Source organism: Crocodylus porosus, unplaced genomic scaffold (assembly GCF_001723895.1).
Source record: "Crocodylus porosus isolate Cpor-Errol unplaced genomic scaffold, CroPor_comp1, whole genome shotgun sequence".
Classification (NCBI taxonomy): Eukaryota; Metazoa; Chordata; order Crocodylia; family Crocodylidae; genus Crocodylus; species Crocodylus porosus.
The window spans coordinates 78,342,010-78,366,406 of NW_017728886.1; the positions used below are offsets into that span (position 1 = coordinate 78,342,010).

At 42.1% G+C, this 24,397-nt stretch overlaps 1 protein-coding gene across 1 annotated transcript in view; it reads left to right on the top strand.

Moving 5' to 3' along the window:
* Positions 1 to 24,397, top strand: part of CDCP1 (CUB domain containing protein 1) — a 51,336-nt gene that overhangs the window by 7,882 nt on the left and 19,057 nt on the right. Inside the window, exons 2-4 of the mRNA XM_019537267.1 lie at positions 12,705 to 12,911; positions 16,868 to 17,224; positions 20,477 to 20,845. Coding sequence (XP_019392812.1) covers positions 12,705 to 12,911; positions 16,868 to 17,224; positions 20,477 to 20,845 — 933 coding nt within the window. The remainder of the gene's footprint in view (positions 1 to 12,704; positions 12,912 to 16,867; positions 17,225 to 20,476; positions 20,846 to 24,397) is intronic.

Sequence of the window (24,397 nt, forward strand, 5' to 3'; positions counted from 1 at the left end):
TTCAGTTGCAGCCTTGGCTTTCCTGGTTTGCTCCCTGAAGGACCGGACCAGCGCAGAATAATCCTCCTTGGAGGTGAATCCCGTCTTCCATCCTTTGCAGGCTTTCCTTTTCAGCTGCAGGAGGTCCGCTAGGTCCCTGGAGAGCCAGGAGGGCTGCTGTGCCGCCTTGCTGCCTTTTCTCCGTGTTGGAATAGATTTAGCTTGTGCACTGAGGATCGCTTCCTTGAGAAGCAACCAATCTTCTTGAACTCCCATCTCCCTGGGGTCATGGTCCCTAAGGGCCTGACCGACAAGCCTCTTGAGCTTGTCAAAGTCAAAGTGGAAGAGAATGACAGTGCGAGCAGCGGGCCTGAAATAATTAATCTTGGCTGTGATGAATGTGGAGAGCATGTTGTAAGGCCAGTGACTGATCCTGACCAACAGCTCCTTCAGTCTTGAGACCTTCTACTGGAGCACTTCCACTGATCTCTGTGCTGGTAGTGACCCCTGTACACGTGGAATGGGAGAGGTGACAATGCTGACTTCTGTGTTACACTGCAGAAGGCACTCTTGGACAAGAGGGACACTTCCCCACAGCAACTCCGTTTTGAAAGTACAGCCAGATAACAGGGTCACTTGAGATGCTTGCAGATCCTAGCAGAAGTAGATAAAACAAGTCAAAGAACTGCTGTTATCAGAAGCTGCTGACCAATCTCAGGGAATCTTCAATGGATAAGGTGGCCTCTTGAGCAGCAGAATCACAATAGCTTCTTTGAAAATTGCTTGGGCCCTTTCCACATTCCCGTAAACAAATGATGATAATTAGCCAATGAAGGACTCTGCATTTCCTTATTGACTTTCACCAGCTAGAAAAGTCAAGGCTCTGGTAGATACAATAAAATACTTAATTTCACAAGCAAACAGAGGGACGAGGTAGCAGGATTGTGCGTGGAAAAGAAGAACCTGGTTACTAACACTGCTATCCCAGATCTGAGTTGCCAGTGAGATATCAACTATTCCTTATCAGACTCTGGGTGAGAGATGTATTGAGTAAGAAGAAAGTGCTTGTTTGGTCAGGAGTACTGTGTGACAAAGAGAATGATATGGTGGTGGTTGTGATGTTTGTACAGGCTATACATAGCAGAGTAAACAAGTTTAGCTTTTCTTTCTTTGAGTCAGTTTGGTATTTCCTTCTCTATAGCTATGCTTGCTTGCTGCTTCTCTTCATGTTCTGCCTGCTGTGCCCAGCTGGCAGGCAGCATGGAGCTAGCATGTTGTGTGAATTGCCACTTTTTACCTTTACTCCAGTGATTCTCAACCAGGGTGCCACATGCTCTTTCCAGATGGCACCCCAGGCCCTTTCAATGTTAGGCTAGCACCGTTTACAAACATGATTCATGAGATAAATCCAAAAATTTCAAATAGAGATCCATAGTTGTAGGCCTTCTGGGTTCTTTGCAATAGGAAAACTGCTCTATTATTTTTTCTGTAATAAAAACAAGGGACAGCTGAGAGCTGGCATTTGTCCATGGGATGCTTCAAGTGTATCAAGGGTGCCTCAAGTCCAAAAAGGTTGAGAACAACTGTTGTACATGAATGTAACAACAGTTAGTGTTTGCTTGGAGTAAAAGGAGAACTTTGGCTTCTTTTGCACTCTATTCTATGACGGATTTGTCAAGCTTAATTGTCCAGTTGTGCCTTAAAATACTTTTTTCAGGAGGTTTATTAAACATTTATTTCAAAACGAGGTCTGAAACGTATGTAATTAAAATGAAAACTAGTAGTGTTCTTTACTTTTTAAAGCGCTTTACAAAACTTAACTATTCTGGATCTCAGTCCTGCAAAGCCTGCTTAAGTTTTAAGCATGACTAGTCTAGCTGAACTAAAACTTTGCAGAATGTAGGCCTTAAATCTCAGAATGACCTTCTTAAGGCAGCCAGCTGCCTTTCTATCCTGAAGGATGAATAGCTATAGCAAATGCATTGTGAAGATCAGACTGGAACTATAAAAGGCCAACCAAAAGAACAGAAATTGACACCCTGCCAGAAATAAAGGCAGAGCTTAGATATTAAGTGTAAACAACAGGCGGTAGGCTTTGAAAAATTGATAGGAATAAGTACTTTGTTTCTTGGCAAACGAAAAAAATGTTTTAACTACTAATGACTGGGCCAAAGGGGTTTGAAGCCCTGTTTGTACTGCTTCCTTAATTTGAGGTCTAGTTCAGTTCTGAGTCTAAATTTAAACGTTCTCATAGCTGCTAATACCCTGCTTTACAGGTGAAACGGAGCGTAAACAGAGCAAGGTGGTTACTTAGCTAACTTTGCTAATGGCTGGAAGGATATAATGAAAATTACAGTTTGCAGGTGAAATTTAGGACGTAGTGCAGCTTCTCTGGAAATGGGATTATGGTACTGCTAAACTGGAGAACTTGACTAAAATGAACATCAGCAAGGCAAATGTGAAGAAGTTCATTAACTAAGGTCAAATGAAAAAGTCCTTTTAAGAGAATGTCGGCTATTTAGTAAAGCTACTATTTGGGGTGGGGAAGGGAGGACCAGATTTTTTTTTTTTTTTTTTGCAAAAAATATGACTTTGGTTTATACATTCAGGTGGAGTTTGTCAAATAATCTTGTCCCAAAAAAATTAAATTTTGAGGCAATAGGGCGGGAAATTATTTTGAGCGGAGGGCCACTTACCCAGTTCTAGCAAGCTGTCAAGGGCCACATGGGTAGCCCCATCCTTTAACAGGTGCCCTGCCCCCTGGTCACTATCTTGAATCAATGTGCCAATGTCTTGGTACCAATGTCCCAGGGCCAGCACTGGTAGGGCCCAGAGCAGGGTGCAGGCTGGTAGGGATCTGTGGAGCCGAGCTGGGCTACACCAGTAGGGAGAGGGGGGAGCTGGCCTGGCTCCACAGAGCTGGCCGGGACCCCTGTACTCCTGCCGCCCTGCTCTGGGCCCCACCGGCACTGGTCCTGGGACACTGGTGTGGGCCCTGTGCTCCTGCTTACTCCCAGTGCCCTGCAGCCCTGTGGTACAGGTGGGGGGGCAGTGCACAGCCTTGATCCCACGCTCACCGGCAGGCAATGAGCTGTTGCTGAGTGCAGGGTGGGAAAGCGGCCCCTTGCCCGCCCCGTGGCCGGCACTCCCTGCTGCAGCCACTCGTAGTCTGCACAGGGCTGTCCCGAGCAGGCACAGGCAGCCCCACATGGGCTGTGAGTTGGTGCAGCGCGGGGCACCAGCCACAGGGTAGGTGAAGGGCCACTTTTCATGCACTCAGCACCAGCTTGTAACCTGCCCCCGCAGCCAGCCTGTGCTCTGGGCTCACCTGCTGGGGCTGTGCTGCTGTGGCAGCAGCTGCGGCCCCCGCCACTTGCTGCGCCAGGCAATGTTTTGCCACCACCATCTCTGGGCTGCCCAGCGCATGAGCTCTGGGTGGGCAGCAGCAGCAGCAAACACTGCCCAGCATGGCAAGCAGGGTGGGGGAGCCACAGCTGCTGCTGCAGCAGCACAGCCCCAACAGGCAAGCCCAGAGCTGGCATGGGGCCTAGACTGGCAGCAGGGCCGGGTTACAAGCTGGTGCTGGGTGCAGGAAAAGTGGATATCCTTGCCCACCCTGTGAACCAAGGACAGATCAATATTAATTTTCTAAATTTCTTAGGGGCCCCGTGGGCTGGATAGAATGGCCTTGTGGGCTGGATGCGGCCCATGGACCGTATTGTGCCCACCCCTTTAACAGATGAAGCAAGGAGGGTGTTCTGCTTCCTTCTTTTTATCTAATAACCTAATGCAGTGTTTTTCACCCAGGATGCTGTGGCACCCTAGGGTGCCTTGAGATTTTTCTAAAGGTGCTGCAGGATGCCCAAAAAAAAATGGAGAAACTGGCCTAGTGGCTAGTTTGTTTATCCAGGTCGTAGGAGACCCAAGTTTAAATTCCTGCTTTGTTTGAAAGAATCTGAAAACACGTTTCTCACTTCTCAGGGGAGTCACTCTTGGTCTGTTCATATTGATTCACTTGTATGAAGTACCAGTACTTTGGAGCAGAGACTGTAACCCAGATGTTTCTTCATAACTTCATTCATCACTAGGGTTTAGTATCATGCATGCTTATCTCTTACCCTCTGGCCATGTGAGTATTTAAACTGTATGCCAACTAAAAGAGCTTTCATGACTAGAGAGAGGTAGTTAGTTAGTTGTCCAAAGTTAGGCAGAAGGGAGGGCAGGATGGCACCTTAAAGACTAACTCATTCAGAGAGTTAGTCTTTAAGGTGCCATCCTGTCCTACCTTCTGCTTTAAAAGAGCCTCACCAGGATTTATGATAAACAACTTGCCAGAAAATCCCTATGGGAGAGAGGGTGATCTGCAGGGAAATGTCAGTTCAAATTCCATTGGATGGACAAAAGACTTGAACCTGGGACTCGGAGAGAGTGCATAAATCCACAACTGTTGAGCAAAGGTGGGGGGGGGGATGAATTAGGAAAACCACCCTCTCCATTGTTGCTTTTCCCTTATATTTTCCCCTCCCCATTTCTGTGAATAATGCCCAAGTCCCTTCATGTCTGTTGCTCTGCTTTTATTAAACAGTTTTGTACTGAAAATGAAGTGTTTCATTTATCTAAAACAAAAATATTGCAAGTCTTCCTTTTCTCAAAGAAAAGAATAATTTGTGGTTGTTCCAAAATGAAGTTTAATTTTTTGTTTGCTGCAAAAATTGTCAAATAGATGTGTTATTGGGAGATAATCCCAGTTATGGTTACTTGTAGTTATGGTGTTACTGTAGTAGGCTGAAAACTAATTACTTAGTATAAGAAGATAAATTGTGGAGTGAGAGCAATTAATATGTTTGGGGAAATAAGACCATTGAGAAGAGGCTCACCTGGCTGGCTGGGTGTGCTTGTACTGAAGGAGGATATTACTGAGAGATGCAGGGATATTGTAGCCATCAGTTACTACTGAGGAGCCCAGGTCAGAATAAGAACATGAGCCAGTGTCAGCAAAGAAACTTTAGAATTAACTAGGACAGTGGAGGAAAGTTTACAGAATTGTTATCACTTAGACTAGATTGAACATTTTTGTCAGATTGTTTAGTAAATACTTGAAGTCAGTCTTGCCACAGCACAAGGTCAGGATTGCATGATTCCACCAACAGATGTCTTCCAGCAAAAGATTTTATGTATTGGGCAGATGAAGATTTGTCTGTTTCAGTAATACTATTTTTTGCTCTGTTGAATATCCTGTGTGTCATCATACTGAGCAGCATAGCAGCAGCAGTTATGTTGAAATCTCTTCCTTACAAGAAATGTGTACAATTATTTGTAATCCTAATAAGGAGGCAATCAGGGAGAAATGCAGGCAAGGCCAGATCAGTCTGAGTCATGAAGAAGCTGCGGTGCTTACAAAATGCCGCAGTAGAGATTATTGTGAAGACTTTTTGTCTGTCTAATCCGGTATATTTTCCAAGCCATTCAGTCAATTGTCTGAATTTGGGATCACTAGATGTACTTGTGTGTGTTTCCTTTTAGAGATGTTAACTATTCTAAGGAAGTTTTTTCTTTGATACAGCAAATTTATACTAACTTCTGCAACTAAAGGCACTGCTGTTAATTTCCTATTATCTTTTTTCATGTCTCGAATGACTTTCTTTACGGGACTTTTGTCTTGCCAAGTTGCCTGCTTATAGTATGACCTGGCTGAAGGAACTCGTCTGATTTAGATTAGAGAGCGAAAGGTGGGATCTGTTATGTGGGATCTGATAACAGTCTTCGAATACCTGAAAGGCAATTATACAGAGGATGGAGGTAGACTATTCTCTGAGGTTGTAGGGGACAGGACTAGGAGCAGTGGCCTCAAGCTACAGTAGAGGAAATTTTTGTTGGAAATTAGAAGGAAGTATTTTACTTTGAGGGTGAGCAAGCGTTGGAACAGGCTACCTAGAGAAGTTGAAAATGTCCAGGAAAGAAGATTCCACAGAGCAGATTAAACTGATACCTGACATGGATGGTTTTAGCCAGGGATGCTCCTGCCATGAGCAGCAGGCTGAACTAAATCACCTCATGAAGTCACTTTCAGCCCTACTCTCCTATGATCCTGTGATCCTAAGTGTCAGCGGTGAACCCAAATTTGAAAGTGAAATTTGAATTGATGTAGCATAAATGACTTGCTCCAGGTTAGAAAGGAAGTCTGTGGCAGGGTAGGGATTTAGACCCAGGTCTCAAGTCCTAGGATGATTTGGGTACTAGTCTGTTATTTTAATAGATTTGTGTCCAAGGTAATGGAGGCTTGTACCTCAATTCAGGAGAGCATTTTAAATTCTGTGGCAACGGGTGAATAGGGATGGACTTTGCTATACATAAACAGCCGGTACTAATCATCTTAGATTTGATGGCTATGAAGACTACCTGTGTTCAGCCCTAGTTTGTTAGAAATATAAACATCCTACTTCAAGATTTCTAGATCTGATAAAAGGAGAGCTAAAAGCTATTTGTGTGGACCAGTGTCACGAGGAGGGAGTAAGAAGAAAGAATGAGAAGCTCTTTTATTTGTGTAAATGGTCAGTATAAAATTACTCCAAGCAAGGGAGAAATTTCTTTTAAGCATAATTAATAAGTACTGGGCCTTGTTAATGCTCTCTGTGTATGACTGCCATGTAAAGAAAAACAGCTGTCATTGCAAAAAAATATTTTGTGCATCAAATGAATGGCATATCCAAAGCAACATGGAAAACTAAATTATGGATTGGCCTAGGGATGACGTCTCACCATTCCACTCTGGGAACTGCTCTATAGGGGCACTTATTCCACACTTCGGACATTTTATATGAAGTTTTTCAGTATTGTGTTTTCATCAATCCCTCCAGAATCTGGGAAATTAAGTAGTCTCAGCTTAATTTGTTATTTTAAAAATGAGAGTCTTCATACCTTTGGCTGTAAAAGCAAGTTTGGAAATATGACCTAAGAGTACCTTTAAAGGCTCAGAAATGCTCAACTAAAAATAAACCATTTTTAAAAATCTCTTTTCTTTCTTTTTTTAAAAAAGTAAGAAAATTCTTATTGTTAGAAGGCTAGATTTTATTATCTTTGAAAGCTTAGGGCTAGCAGTGCTACAAGAAACAAAATCGTGCTCATTTAGGTTTTGGACTTCGTGCAGAAGGAATTCAGTGAATGTCAAGCCCCATAAAACCATGAGACTGGTTTAAAAATCAGGAGTCTTTAAAAATAATATACTTGGAATTCCTGATAGGAGCTCTTGAGCTTTTAGGTTTCATGTTTTCAGGCTCATTTCTGCAAGTTAATTTTTTAAATGAAAACTGAGATTCTAGTGTGTTCATATAACTCCAGGACCCAGAGCTTTAAGAAAGACTCTGTATGGCACTAAAACCATAATAGCAGTTTCAGAGTTGGCAACACTGTCCATGGGGTTTCCCTACTGATTAAATGGAGCAAGGAGATATGGAGAACAGAGAGCAATGGGAACAAATAACAGGAGGCTGCATCCAACCTACATGTCGGGCAATTAGCTTAATCCTCATGGACATCCATGCAGGTTTCACTCGCTCAGGTAATAGTATAAGTAGTGCTTTCATGAATGCTAAATTCATACAAGTTATTGCCATATACTAAGTTATTGTGAATGGCAGATCACTGAAAAATTGCAGTGTTCTGCCTTTCATACCCACATCAGTTATGCTCTCATGGGAAAAATAAGACCAAAAAAATGTGATAGACCATCTAGTCCTGCTTTGGGGAGGATCATCATCGTCTAGACCATCCCAGACAAATGTCTCTAATCTGCCCTTAAAGCTATAACCTCTCAAGGTAATGTGCTGTAATGCGTGATCACCTTCATAGTTAGGTGATCCAACCTAATAGGTAACCTAAACCTTCTTTGTTGCAATATAAGCTTGCTACTACTTGTTTTATCTTCAGTGGATGTTTGTCTTCAATGGAGAACAATTGATCACCATCATCTTTATAAGAGCCCTTTATGTATTTGTAGCCTGTTATTAAATACCTTAAGTGTGCTTTTCGCAAGATTACAGAAACTCAGTTTTTCCAACCCTTCTCCATATGTCATGTTTTTTAGACTTGTCATTTTTGTTGCTGTTCTGAACTTGCTCCAATTTGTCTATCTTGAAGTGCAAAGCCCACAACTTGGATGAAGTACTTCAGGGGAGGCATTGCCTGTGCTGAACACAGGAAGAATCGCATCCTGTGAACTGCATACAACACTTCTATTAGTAAATCTCAATATTACTTTTTTGTAATATTACACTGTTGATTTATTCAGCTGGTGACCCAGTATAATCTCCAGATTCTTTTCTGCGGTACTGCAGCCTAGTCAGCACTTCCCCATTTTGTATTTATGTACGGCCAGTCCTTGGACTTACAACACAATTGGTTTCTGAAACCACACCTTAAGCTGAAACGTTGTAACTTGGAACCATTTTCCCACAGGAAACAATGTTATAAATTGGGGATTGGTTCCTGAACCAAGGCCTGATTACCCTATGTTCACCAAAAATAACCCAGAATTTTGTACTCAATCAATTATAGATGAGTAATATAGCTACGTTAATGTATTTATATTGTAAATAGCAATCATATTGATTTGGAAGGACTTCTTTGAGGAGACTTTGCTGAACTTTTTGAAGGGTTCTTGGCTGGAGTCTTCTCAGGAGTCTTGGCTGCAGGTTTTTGCTTTCTTAAAGAAAGTGTCCAAGCAAGTTTGGACAGATATTTTCCAGGGAGATGGGTGACGCAGCGAACTTGTCAAATCAACTGTTGTAAAGTCAAAACTGACATCAGAGTTGAAACAGGGTGTCAATTTACAAATGTTGTAAGTGCAAAATGTTGTAACTGAAGGACCACCTGTATTTGAATACTCCTTCCTTACTACTTAGCATAGTAATTTGCACTTACCTTTACTGAATTTCATCCAATTTATTTTAGGCCATTTTTCCATTTTGAATCCTAATCCTGCCCTTAAATAAGTATGTATATTTATCTTCAAATCATTAATAAAGATATTGAACAGGACTAGACCCAGGATAAAATGCCTGGGGAAATCCCACCTGATACCTCCTCCTGGTTTGACACTGAGGCATTGCTTACTATTCTTTGAACATGATCATCTAATCATTTATACATCCACCGTACAGTAGCATCATCTAAATTATAGATCCTTGGCCTACTAATCAGAATGTTATGGGAGAGATATCAAACTGAGATATATGTCACATCCATGGCTCCCCCCTTTATCCACAAGGCTTGTTACCCTGTTATAGAAAGAAATTAGGTTGGGTAGGCATGGCTTGCTCTTGACTGTTACTTATCATTTTATCTTTTATGTGTTCATGATATGTTCCAGTATCTATCTGTGTATCAATATCAGACTGACAAGTCTGTAATTCCCTGCATTCTCCTTTTTACCCTTTATCATAGAATCACAGAAGATTAGGGTTGAAAGGGACCTCAGGAAATTATCTAGTCCAAAACCCTGCTAAAAACAGGGCTGTCCGCAACTGTATCATCCCAACTAAGCTTTTGTCTAGTCAGGTCTTAAAAAACTCTAAGGATGGAGATTCCACAACCTCTCTGGGTAACTGGTTTAAAATAAACCTGGTTGAATATAGTATCAGATTTAACTGATTTGGGTGAAACCAGTTTATGAAACTTCTGTTCCAGACTTCTTCCTGGTTCAAGTTAGATCACAGTCTCCCAGCAAGCTTTCCATCCCTGTGCTGTCTGCTCCAGCAGAGAAGGGTTGGGTGGGGGGTGTCATTGGGTATCTGCAGATGTCATTCCTCTTGTTGCTCTGGCTGCACAGTTAAAGCAACTGGTGTTTCTAGGCTCCCTGTCTCTGGATTCCCCTTCCCTGTCCCAAGAGTTGGGGCCATGCAGTCTGGTGCAGCTTGCAGTGCTGGGAAGACACGTGACTGAAACTTGGAGCGCTTAAGAGGCATAGTGCAGTGGAGGAGCCTATGCCAGGGAGCTGAGAGTGAGGTGGGGTATGCAGTAGAGGAAGTGGAGGTGGGAAGCAGCAAGGGGGAGGACCAGAACACACTGCAGTGGAATGACAGTGGGGCAGGGGGGCACTTTGGCATTCAGTGCAGTGGGGAAGCATGGTGCAGAGGAACAGGCACCAAAGCACACAGTGAAGTGGGGAGGGAGGCAAGTGGTGTGCAGCCCCTGTAGCCCACTGCCCTTGCTAGTCTGGCCCAGTTGTGGCATGGGGTGCATGCTGTGTGGCCCCCAGCTGCTTAGAAATCAGATGGCTATGTAGTAGGGCAGTGTTACTTGGACCATGGCTTCTTGAGTCATGAGTGTTTCTTTATTAAATCCAGCTCTTAACGGAAAATATTATCAACTCCTTTTCTTTTGCACTGTGTATTGGACATGCCTTTCCTGCACTCATGAATAACATTGTACATGCACTATCTGCTTTTATCAGTCATTCCTGCTGTGCTGTGCAAATGTTAACTACCACACTAGCTTTTTTTAATCTTTTGAACTGGAATGTTTGTAGTTCATCTAGGGGCTTGTTCTGGCTTATTGGTTGACACTGGCTCACGTAGCCTCAGATCTCGTACGACTCAGTGTTGCGGCACTAGAACTGCACCTAGCCTGTTACAATGCTTAGAGAGTGAATCTTTGCTGATAGTCCCAGTTTCTTCTGGCAGACTGTTCATTCTTCTGTTATATTCCCTAAGAGACGAGTAAGATTCAGCAGGAGAGACAGATAAGGGACTAAGAATATGGGGGCTCCCTGAGTGGATCCCTAAAACGGGGAACCTTTGCCCGTTACTGAAGGAATGCATCAGGGCCAGCAGGATTGGCAAGGGCCTTTTAAGAACAGGGTCTTTGTGGCCCAGGGAAAAGGCAGTGGCAAGGGCCTTCAGGGAGAAGCCCCAGGTGGCAGAGGGAGAGGGGAAGGGATAAGGTCCATGCAACAGCCACTCCTCTGCCCTGGGGAGTGGTTGCATGTTGAGGGGTTTGCAGCCAAAGGGCAGGCAGATGGCAGAGCTGAGACTAATGAGCAGCCTCTGTGCTTAGACCAGACAATAGGCTATGCCAGGGACAGGCAATTATTTTGTGCGGAGGGCCGCTTACTGAGTTTTGGCAAGTGATCAAGAGCCATGTGCCAGGAAGAGAGGGGCAGGTGCGTATTAATTTTCTAAATTTTTTAGGGGCCCCACAGGCTGGATAGAATGGCCTGGTAGGTTGCATCCAGCTGGCAGGGTGCATTTTGCCCACCCCTGGGTTATGCTGACCCATAACTAGGGAGGAGGCAGGACTCCCAGGTGCACCACAGTAGTGCCCAAAACTAGTAAGGGGGACCCTGGTTGGTAAGGACCAAAAGGGTTTTTTTCCCCCCCCCCCTTTCTTTTTTGACAAAGCCATGGGATCCAGAAGGGATAAAGGATATCAGTTTGTGTTGGGTTTGTTTGTGACTGCCTGGAGGAGGGGGGTATTTTAGTTTGAAGTGGTTGCTTGCATTTTGTTTCTATTTGACTGGAGGACGGGGAGTGGTGTGAGGACCCCCAGGCATGAAGCTTAATTCCCAGCCATGCCATGGGCACCAAGAAACCAAGGCCTGACTAAGTGGGCCTAACGCTGAAGGTAGCAGCTAGATAAAGTAAGCTTGGACCAAGAGGGTCAGGGCCCGGACAAGTATAAAAAAGGTGGAGCTAAATGACCCAAGGGAACCCTGCTCTAAGGCTCAGGACACCTCCTTTGTACCTGATGGTTCCACCAAGGCATCGAGGTGTGGCAGCCGGCAAGACACAGGGCAGTGGTTCAGCAGAGCTAGAGTGGGAACAGGTTAGCTAGCCACTTAGTGTTACAACCTCCTGGCAGGGCTAGTTCTGCCCCAATCTCCAAGCAATGTAGTGCAAAATTGGTAAAGGGTGAGAGAGGAGAAGCCACCTTCCTGTAAGTCTATCAGCCAGCGACCTTGCTTGGAGGAAATAAGAGGATATTCCCTATCCACACATCTACTTTGCAGGAGGGCATAGGAGAGGATGCATCTCACTTACATAAATTTAAATTGCATTGTGGGTAAAGTTTCCCTTAAGAATACCCTGGATTCTAAGACTTACCTAATGTATATTAGGTTATGATACTCTTTCGCATTAAGTTTTTTTTCAGCACTGAGCAAGTACCCTTGAGACATGTCTAGTCAGTAAAAGTGGAGGTTCTGGGTTACGCTGCAGCAGATATGCCTCTTAGCAAGACTGCTATGTGCAGTTATTCAAATTAAGGCTCACTTTCTCATTTGTCAGCCTAATGTGATTCTTGATTTCAGTCATAACTTCAGGTTTGCCTACAAACATGGAAACTGGTTGTGTATTGTGTGGTAGAGATAATAGATCCAAAGCCAAAATATGGACAACAGTGATTGTCCGATCGGTGGCCAACATCCATGTCTTCACTGTACACAGAATAAGATGACAGCAGTAAAGGTGAACAGAGGAAGGAATGGAATAATGTGGTATATGCTTCACCTGGTCCGTTTCTCTTCTTGCCAACAAATTTGACCACTGTTGTGGGCAGATTTCCTGCACCTGTTTTGTTCAGTTGTCTGTCTGTTTATATGTTGGCTCTACATTTCAAATTTTAAAGAACATTTTTACTATTTAAAAATTTAGTATCCTTGGGGACATGCAACCTTTAGTTGGTATTCATACAGCTTAATAATGTGAAGTATGTTTTACTTTTCTCTTTAGGGGCTCTTGAAATCTCCATTCCTTCTATGGACAACATCACTATTACAATTAAACCCAGGTCTTCTACTTCACAACCTTGTAGAATGTGTATCTCACGTACTTCCTGTGTAACTGAACTCAAGATAATGTCTGGGCAAAAAAACCAATTTCATTTCGACTGTTTAACACCAGAAAAATATTTTGTCATGGAAATCCAGAGGAGTATAGGTAAGACTTGCTTTAAATTTTCACATTTTACAAGTTTTAGTCTTCTGATAGTTCACAAGTGTCCAGTTCCTAATGCTGCATAAGTACATCTCTGCTTTAATACTGTTGAAGTATCAACCAAGGACTGAGTTGGGGAGAAATCCTTTGGAATTGATAACTAGAATATGTCTTCTGAAGTGTTGAAATGACAGAATGTGTACACACAGTTTTGTATAATTTTAGCCCACAGTGTAAAATAATAGCTCACTTCTAAGGTTTAAAAACATTTCAGAAACAGTTAAGATAAATTATGCACAACTTCTTTTTTCTTTTTTTTAAAACAATTTTAAAAGTTCATCATGGGAAATTATGTATCTGGATATCACCTTTTGATTTCAGCAGGGGTCTGCAGTAGCAGCTCTGGTTTAGTATAGGTTGCACTGTGTGTGACTATACAATGTGGAAATATTTGGGAGCAATTGCCCCAATGTTTGTTTATAATGAATAAACTTTCATAAGGATATGTTGGCTTGTACCCTTGAATAAATAAAGGTCAATGCTATTAAGACCGCAGCAATTTCAATTAATACCCTATAACTAGGTATAGCAATTGACAAATTAGGCTGTCAGTTATGAAAGCTTATCTCAACTAGTCTCCAAGATGTTGCCCTGCCCTGCCTAATTTCAGTCTAACACTGCTAACTACCTCATTAACCTGGTACTTGGTGTGCACACACTTAATTCAGCTATTGAAATAGCATGACATATAATAGTAATTCTTATTGCAACAGACTTGTAGCTACCTGTAGAGCACACATGAGCTTCTCAGAACCTTGTAGTGACAAAGGGGGGCAGGATTCTTTCCCTCATGGTACAAAAGTACATGGCAGTTTCTAGCATTGGCAAATCATAACTAATCCTAAACTGTTAGCAGTATTAAACACAGCTACCAGTCTAGTATTAAATATTGCTCTTTCAGTCCTTGGGGCAATGTACATATAATACATTATTTTGGTTGGGAAGTCGAGGATTTGGGAGATAGGAAGAGGCATGTTTAAGGTTGCCAGTACAACTCTAATTTATCACCTTGCAAACATGTACTGTTTCTACAGTCTCAAATGATCTGATCACATTTTTTTTCTAGTATCCCTGCCTCAGTGCAGAGAAGGTAAATTATGTTCAATTTAATGAGAAACTCCTAAGACTTTTTTATTTATCTTTGTTCTATGCCAAAGTGATATTCAAACTGTCTTCTCAGAAGACAGAATTATTAATTTCCTCACTGGCTTTTTTCTGTTCTGTTCATTGGAATTATTAGCCAAGTGATTCACAAGTGTTAATTAATTTATTTTAAGAGCACCTTTGTCAGATATGAGTGTGATAGTAGCTCCTTGTTACAGATGGAAAGTCAAGGCACAGAAAGATCAAAGATGACTACTGTTTTACATGTGATTATATAATTACAAAGTGTATCACAGTGTATGGGCAAAAAGCAGATGAATTAAGGGTGTAACTTTTAATTCCTTTGTGCACTAGACTTCACAACTTTAATGATTTTAACATCATTTTTGTGGGTTATTTCTGAGGCTTTTGGAAAAGCATACTAAAAAAAAAATACAGACTTCTTCCACTTCAAAAACTAGGGTTCTTGTTTGGACTAATAGACTACCATCTTCTGTGGGGACCAGCACTCAGGAGGACTGACACACATGCTTTGTCATGGGTTTTCCAGGTGTTTTCTGATAGCGGACAAATGGATCTTTGAGCCATTGCATTACATTACTTCAGTGTAGTGCAAGTAGTATAAACAACTGTCACACCAGGTCCTGGGTGCCCAGGTCTGGGGCCACTTGGGAATTGAGGTGCCAACTGGGGTCAGAAAGAATGAGCAGATTCCAGGGAAGAGCTGAGTCAGGGAGCCAGGAGAGCCAGAACAGGGTCTAGGAACAGGCCAAGACGGGAAGCCGGGAGATTGGGCAGTCAGAGAGCAAGTTGGGTCAAGAAGCCAGGAGATCAAGTAGAGAGTAGAGTCAGAGCACAAGCCAGAGGGAACATGTTGAGGCCTGTTGCTCAGATACTTCTTGTTCTGGATCAGGGGTTTATTTGGGGAAACTGGGAGATCAGCTGACTCCAGTGCCAGTGTGTGGGCAAAGGGCTAGGTCCTGCTGGAGGCTTCAGGACAGCCTTGACCAGCCTGGGTGATCAGCTGTAGGGCGGTAGGCCAGGATGAGCAGCTGTGCTTGTCTGTCCAAGGCCCCAGTTTTGAAGCTGTGGCTTAACACCAGCCCATATTGGGCAGTGCCCTTCTAGAGTGTTGACAGGTGTTCATTTAATGGTGCTATAGTATCTGTTCCCCAATTGCAAGAGACATGATTATTAGCATTGGGGATCAATTTGTTGCAAACCCATGGGCTTGCATAGTGGAACCCTGGAACTGGGGAGCCTCACCCCTGTCCTGAAGTCCTGGTATGCCTGGACATGTGAAAACCAAAGATGCAACTGTACTGCATCCTTGGTTTTTAAAGACTCCAGTGTACTGCAAGTGCTGCTGTGTAGGGCTCCCCAGTTGTAGGGTTCCTGTGCGTCAGGAGGTCTGAAACCTGCATATGCATCTGGGTTGCATGTGGTGGGTTTTAAAGGTCCCAGCATGGTGGTAACATGGAATTAGGGAGCCTCTCCCCAATCCCAGGCTCCCAGTGCACTGGGGCCTTTAAAACTTGTATGTACGACTGAAGCAAACTGCAGGGTAAGGTGGCAATCCTGCTAAGCCAGGGACAGGCAATTATTTTGGGCCAAGGGCTGCTTACTGAGTTTTGGCAAGCTGTTGAGGGCCACATGACAGGCAGCCGGGGTAAATAAATATTAATTTTCTTAATTTTGGGGAGGGCCGTGCAAGCCGGATAGAATGGTCTGGCAGGCCTTATCCAGCCCCCAGGCTGCATTTTGCCCTGCCCTGCAGCTAAGCCCTTGTAAACCCATGAAGCTTACAGGGGCCCAGCACCTTAAAACACTTTGCCCTGTAAACCGAGAAAATCTGCCTCCTGATGAGCCTGCATCCCAGTACCAACAATCAGTGACTGGGAGATCAGGACTAGGACAGCCCCCAGGCAGGTTCCAATACTGGAAGCTGCCCAGGTCCTTATATTGACAATTAGTGGATTGTCAACATTGGGATGATGGGGTATTCCACGCATTCAATTTATGGTATAAACCAGCCACAAAGATGTCCCACAGATTTTGCTGAATACCTTTTTGGCTGGTTAGCCAGTTTATTGGCATCTTAAATTTAATGCCCATGTGGTATGTTGCTTTTTATAGCACAATTAGCATTTTAATTTCTCAGTAAACACCCTGTGCCAGGGACCACATACATCTATCTGTAATCCGTGAGTTTAGAGGCAAATGCTTCAAGCACTAGCAATCATATTGATTCTCATAGCTTTTATGTGAGTCTTGCTGTGCTTGGTATTAAAAGCCCCAGTTGCAGGAGTCACCATTCTTCACTTTCATTCAGAGAGTTTTCCTAGCACTCAAAGTTGTGAGATGCTTGAAAATATGAACCTTAAAAAAACTCCAAAACTGGAAGGACAATAAAAAGAATCCTAAGTATATACAATTTTCAAAATTTCTTGATTTCAATCTATGCAGATGTTTGGGAGGTAGGGGGGAAAGAAGGGAGGAGAGGAGAGATGCAGCTTGACTCTTGGAGTTTTTTGAGCACTCAAGATTGTTAAGTCTGTTTCAGCTCTTTCTGAAGGACTGAAAAGAAGCATATTAAACATATCATTTCTTGTCTTAAAAAGGTTTCTGGTTTGCATTTGCTAGCTGTTAAATTAGAGACAGGATCTTGCATACTTTAATTTTGGTGTGAAAGGGCATTAAAGATAACTAGATAAAAAGGAAAAGAAGGGAAAAACAGCAAGATCCCTTCTTATCAATCTTGTATGTATTAGCTGTTTTCTGCTTGTGTACTTTAGATTGCATAACGGGCTCATGCCCCTTTGGAGATGTTCACCTTTCACCATCGGGGCTTCCTCGTCTTAACAAGACCTTCATTTGGAATGTGAAAGCCAGTAAAAAGGTTGGACTGCAGCTGAAATTCTCTACTCCGTGGTTAAGGCAGATTGGACCAACAGAGACTTGTCCAGATTTAGTCACTTACAATATCAGAAATTGTATTGACACCACCACTGTCAACATTGGAACCTTTTGCAGAAATGGCTCAGTGTCTCGGGTCAAGGTGCAGGGAGGAGTTATCATGTCTTTACAGATACCATGGAATGCAAGTCTCACCACCTCTGGCTTCAACATAGCAAACAGATCTTCCATAAAAAGTAGGTACAGTATGCTGTTTACATAATTCTGGCTGTAATCAGCCATTGTATTGAAGCTTGAGAGAGATGCATGCATGGTTTTATTTTATTTTTTTGTTCTTGTGTAACCTGAAATAGGAAAAATTCACTAAATCCACATTACCTTTTTGGTTTTATCAGTTTCAGTTTCCTATTTTATCTATGTGCCCAGATCCTAGGCAATCATACAACAGGGTGGGTTTCATTGAAATCAAATGGATTTAAATCACTGGTCAGGAAACCTTAATTTAATTTAATCGTTGTTCAATTCATCATCTTTAAAGCAACTTCGTCCTGAGAAGGAGCGCTTCTCATGGTGTTATTCCATTCAGGCAACCAGGCCTTGCATTTCTTTGTTGTACTGTTTGCATTTTGCATGCATGCCTGTCTTACCCACAGGTGGAGGAACTTCATTAAAATATTCCCAAACAGGACCTCTTACAGCCTGGCAAGCCTGCTGCCATGACAGGTTTTCCCTTCTACCATACCATTCTTTCATTAGATCTTAAATCCATGCGGCAGCTAGACTTGGAGGCTTATCCCTCAAGACTTCTGGAATACTCTGCTCAAAATGTTTCTCTTTTGTTTCTACTGCCCTTCCCTCCTTGCATTTATCTCCAGACTCCTTCTCTTTGCCCAGATCTACCCTACCCCCAACAATCCTCTATTCACTTAACTTCTTGAAACTTTGCTTAGAGAGAAGTAAGGGTTTGACTCTGTGTACACAAACTTGCAGAGACAATAGGGCTGATGAGTAGGTAATCAAGTCTGTTGTCTTTCATCTCTATATACTGGTGTTAACAAGGATGTTATCTCTAGACACACAAATCTACAGTTTGAGAACTGAAACTAAGCATCACAGAGAGGCTTAGACTGCACACAGAGTCCCATTTGGGAGAATATTTTTCTCTACTCTTTACTAATCTATGGTGGAGCCTCTGGGAACTCCTTAAGACTGGGCCCCTAATATAGTCCATGGCCTGTTGTGACCTGTTTATAAAACTTTTCTAAAAAGGTTGCATGAATATATTGTCTCAAGTAGTATGTAATTAGAAGTAATAATCCGTATTCCATGATGATATAGAATATGTTTTAACATACCTTAAATTTAAAACTGTCTTGATATAGGTTCATTTTGTTTAAAAGCATCTTAACAAAAATTCAAATAATACATTTAAATAAAAAAATCTGATTTAAATAAAATCTGATTTTTTTTAATTAAAGATTTTTATCCACACTGCCATACAATCATCTAAATGTTTCTAGAACTCGGCTGTACTCCTTTTCTCCATTGACCATTGTTTTCAACTTTTAGTTTTGCAATTATACCCCTAACATCTTCCCTTCCCCCTTTCCTAGCTATCCTTTTATTTTATTTTTGTAAGATGAATTGTTCTCTTCATTTCATTGTCTTCCATTCACTTTATGATTTGTAAAACTTTACAAGTCTCCATTTTGAATATTTAACAGTATTATCCAATCTATTCTTTAGGCCAACCTTTCTCAGGCTTAAAAAACTAATAAGTATTTATTAAGAATAATGATCTACGAATAGCAAGCAAATCAGAATGGGCATTTGTTCATTGGCTGTGGGTTGCGGTGTTTAAAAAATATCCTAAGTTGTTAAATTCTTTGGGTTTAAACTTCAGTTCAGGAAACTGGGAGAAGAATGCCTGGGAGGCACACAAGTCTGTCTGGTCTTGTTTGTAAAAACATTGTACAGTATCTTGTTTTATCCTGTTCAGTAATGTGAAACTTGTACAAACAAAGCATGACACATTCTGTGTGCTACTCATCCAACTCCTGATGACTATTTTCAAGGAGGAGTTCCCACTTTTTTTCTCTGAATGTCATGGTCTTTGTCAGTTCTTGTGTGCATCTACACTGGCTAGAATCACTGGTGCAGCACTACACATGGAAGCTGCAGAAAGGACAAGGTGTTGACGTCCAGCACAAGCAGAACATCCTCAATGAGTCTAGAACAGAGGTTCCCAAACTTTCTTGTTACATATTTTCTTCCAGATTTACCAGCTGCCTGCATCCCCCTGCCAGTATATGTTTTATATCTGAATCGTTTAAATGCCTATTATTATTATTATTATGAAGAAAACTAAATCCACCATTACATAATTTCCCCCACGTTACCGCTCCTCCCTCCCCCCCAGAGGTGTCTTGCATACCCCCAGGGGCATGTGTACCACAGTTTGAGAACCTGTGTCCTAGAATATCACAGTTCTCTGGCAGGTTGCTTTCTATACCTGTTATCCAGGAGATGGTTTATTGCATATGACCACCATAGCCAAAATTCAAACACCATCATGTATTTGAGGCTTGCACAAACACAATACAAATGCACAAACACAGTTGCTGGGTTTTTGGTTGTAGCCGTGTTGGTCAGTGTCTCTCAGACCAGCAGAGACTCCCTATGCCTGATGAAGGGTCACTGTGCCCGAAAGTTTGCTAAGAACATTTTTCCAGCTACTCAGTTGGTCTAATAAAAGATCTCACATTTACCAAACACATATTTGAGACTTTTGCCTTGGATAACCTTGTTAAATATCTTAAATTCTGAGATTTAAGACATCCATACTGTTTTACAAGCTATACTTAAGTTCTTCAACTATTTCGAATCTCTTCTCACCTTGTTAAGCAGCGCACATAGTACAAGTCATGCACTTCTTCCCAAAAAAAACGAAGCCAAGAACTGGAATCTTTCATCTCCAAAAATGCTGGCCTGGTTATTACAGGCGTTGATGGTGATTCTCAACCAGGGTGATCCTTTCAAGGGTATTGTGGAGTGCCTTGGTTAGGGGTGGAAACACGAGTCACAAAATGAACCCAGAGAGATTTCAAATAGGAATTCATAATGTTAAAAACATTCTGACTGATTGGTGTATCTAAATTCTTAGCAACAAAAGAATTGCGCTTTTATTTTTTCTATTGTGAAAAGATGAGGGAAAACAACAAGCTGGCATTTTCCAAGGGGCACCTGGAGTCTAAAGAGGCTAAGAACCTGCTTCCAGCTGAAAAGCATTGATTGTTTATCCTTGTTCTTTGGATCAGCCAACAGAGGGCAATGTCACCAATTTAAATATGCACTTTTTGTTTTCTTTTATAATTTAGCCTGTTGCTGAGATATTAAATAGTACTTTCAAATAAAAATATTGTTGTCCGTTATTTTGCACATTACTGTTTTCTTCACCCTGCTGCCTATCTTTCCTTTTCCCATAACAGGACTGTGCATTATTGAATCTACTTTTAAAGGAGCATCTTCTGCAACTCTGATGTCTCCAAACTATCCTCTGGGATTCCCAGAAGATGAGCTGATGACATGGCAGTTTGTTGTCCCGTCTAACCTCAGAGCAAGTGTTTTCTTCCACAACTATACCCTCTCCAACTGTGAAAGAAAAGAGGAAAGGGTGGAGTATTACTTACCTGGTTCGATCAGTAACCCAGAGGTGTTTAAACTGAGTGACACACAGCCCGCCAATATTGCTGGTGATTTCCACCTGTCGCTACAGGGCTGCGATCAAGATGCACAAAACCCTGGGATCCTTCGTTTGCTGTTTCAGGTCATTGTTCAACATCCTCAGAATGAAGAGAGTAAGTACCTATTTGACTATTTTCCTCTCTATGCTGATTTCCACCCCCTGTTTCTTACATAAACTCTTTCCTGCTTTTGGTTTAAAAATATCAGCCCCAAGTCGCAACCAGCACATTTCGAGGCAAATACTGTTTTTTGACTGGCTGCTGTAGGAATCTTTGAACTTTGGACCCTTTCTGAGTTTCAGTAACCAGGCTGCTTAGCAACCTTGCGAGGTTTCTGTTTCTGTGCTAGGTGTCAGGAGGTTTCATTGCAGCAAGGTGAACCATATTCCATACCTGCAAGAAAGGGTAAAGAGTAGTATACTGTCTCTCATGGAAAATTGGAACTGAAGCTAACAGAGCTCATTCTGTCTTTTTACACACACACACACACACATTTTTACACACACACACACACACACACACACACACACACACACACACACACACACACACGTTTCAGCATGTGTTTTCAAATCCAGGTTTTTAAATTTTTTAGATTTAGAGTGTCACATCTTGCACTCTATGGTAAGTAAGCAACTTTTCTAACAGAGCATCCTCTCTCAAGGGTTCTGATTCAGTTATCACTAAAGCCAGTGGAAGGTTTTTCTTTGACTGAGGTTTGGTTCAGCCACTATGCCTTGTATGTTTCAGTATAGTAATCAAGGTTAGGTATATACCTAGAGTTTTATTTTCATGCTTATGAGTAAAACATTTAGGGGCCAGATCATTTTTCCACTGGTTTGGGCACCTAAGGGCGTAACTGCACGGTGGCAGCCAAATACTGCAACTGGGATGGCCCTGTGTACCCCCCACCAAGCAGTTCTTGCTTGCATATTCCAGACTTGGAAATACACTGGTGAAAAGGCTTTGAGGCATCTCTGTGTAGCTGCTGTCAAGCACGCCTTACTGATTTCCACTGGGCTCAGAGTGCACAATGGGGAGTACCTGGGCTGTGTGTTGGGAACAGCCCAGTCATGGCATGTTGCTGTCAGTATAGACTGAGCCCTAAGTATGCTCTTATTTCTCGTTTTTTCAAGTCCCTGTAAAATGGCTAGCATAAGAGTGGTGGTAGGGGAAGGTGGAGGGGATGTCTTTCTACTCACTGCTATTTGGTGATTTAGCCTTAAGGCTGAGAGAAAGGAGGTTACAAACTAGATGCTTTAATGGTTTTTCAGAGTCTTGGTGGAATAGGATGCTTGGATGCCTAATAGGTGGAATGGAATCTGATGCTTAGTGGGCTTTCTTTTCCTGCTGCATGTTGGTAATAGATGGGAGCCAGAAGTTGAAACTCACTACTGCATTATTAATTTCACTTTGGCCTCATAGATCAAAGGGAACTTTGACTGTCATGGGACCTGGTGACTGTCTATAAACTCACTAGGGAGGACCAGAAGGGTTTGGGAGAGACCTTGTGCCCCCTAGCATAACAAGGAATAATGGCCACAAGTTGTTGGAGGGTGGGTTTAGTTTAGACATCTGTAAGAACTACTTCACTGTCAGGGTGGCTAGGATCTGGAACCAACTTCCAAAGGAAGTGGTGCTCGCTCCTACCCTGGGGGTCTTTAAGAGGAAGCTTGATGCCTACCTAGCTGGGATCATTTGAGCGCAATTTTTTTCTCCTACCCAGGCAGGGGGTCGGACTTGAAGATCTACAAGGTCCCTTCCAACCCTACTTCTATGATTCTATGATCAAGGTCCATTCATTTGCAAATCGTTAGCAAGAATGGCAGGAAAGTAAATATCAGATTTAAGCATTATTTCTTTTTTAGTAGTGTAAGAGCTATGTTGTAGCCATGATGGTCCTGTCATTATGAAAGAGGTAAGGACTGCTTAGGGTTACATCTTTTATTGGACCAACTTCATAGTTGGGATAGAGTTAAATAAGCTTTCAAGTACAAGTAGAATGTCTTGCGTTTGAAAGTTTGTCTAACTCTGCATCACCTGCATAGTTGGGATAATAAGAGATCACCCCAATAAATCCTTGCTTCTTGCATTTCTTTTTTAGTAATATTCAGTATTATTACAGGTTTTTGGTTTTTATGTTGTTGGGGTTTTTTTGGGGGGGGGAGGGGGGAAGGTTGTTCTCTTTCCCCCTACAGTTCAGATCTTTGCTATTCCCATCACTATGACATCAGAGCACCTTCCATTAGTGGAACAAACCCTATGACTTCTACATGAATCTTTGTTCTCTAACCCTAATAGAAGTATTTGAACATGTCATTTGTCACTCAATTGAGAGAGGAGGTTAGGCACCAGGTTTTATATCCCTCACTCCCAAGCCCTTACTGGAGTTAATATTAATCTTTCAGTGTCCAAAATAGATCAAAATGTTTTAATCTTGTGGTGTTACAGTCTGGACTTTGAGTCGTCATATGTTGCCTGTGTGTCTGTTATACAGGCGATATTTTCAATGGGCTTTAGTGATCACTTTTTATAGTCAATAATCTGAACTCCAGCCACACCATTAATTGAACCTTATCACAAAGGACCATGTGGCCCATGGCTTTTTCACAGTGACTTCAGAGGGGAAAACTGACTTCATAGGCAACCATGCAAGAAGGTACAAGCTTGTCAAACTTTTTGGCAAAGAAGAGGGTTTGGTTTGTGAAATGTTATGCTTTTGGAGGGACCACCAGCTGGGATTTTTCTAAAGCACTGAGTTTTAGACCCTGTCCAAATATTAAAACAGTTTTGAAATTTAACACAGAACATTTACTTAGAATTGTCAATATACCTACGAATTTATCTCATCCAATTTCTGTATATTTAATTACAGACAATGTATTATACTGCCTAAAATAAAATGTAATAAAGTGACACTACAGTCCATTGGAAATGTATGGTACTTAGTTTCTTGCTTTTGTAATTTTATGACTGGCATTTAATTGAATGGAATTTTAATTTTTATTGTTCCATTATAACTATTTGTTTCTGAAAATGGCAGAAGCGTATTAAGGATCAGAGGGTTTTTTGGATTAGTAACTTTGACCTCTCTTTTAGAATAAGTTACAAGGAGCTCTGTGTGGTTTAATCCATCAATAAACGAATGCAAGAACTGAAGCTGATAAACCTTGCCAACTTTTGTAGATATCTGAGGCCTCTGACTTGACACACACTTTTGAGCCCTGACAAGGTGTTGGTGGGGTGTGTATTTGCCTGTGTGTTTGCCTTCAGATGTTGACTGGCTCAGCATGAGTCAAGGGGGAGTTGGAGAGGTGAACTAGTCATTCTGTTCTGTTCAGCCTTGGACAATAGAAGCTTTCCTCCTTCGTGAATATGGAACTCGGGTGGCCTTGTTTGGAAGTCCCACGTTAGCACTATCCATGTGGTAGTATATTAACTACCTGTAGTTTTTTTGCTCTCTGTTTTTTTTTCAACTGGCTGAAGTTCTTGTGCCTATGGGCGTGAAAATCTGCATGCTTGACCCTGAATGATTTAAGCAGTCATGTAGATGACTGTTCGATTGGTTCAAGATTTCATGAAATTTCATAGATTTCATAGATTTCATAGACATTAGGGCTGGAAGGGACCTCGGGAGATCGAGTCCAGCCCCCTGCCCAAAGGGCA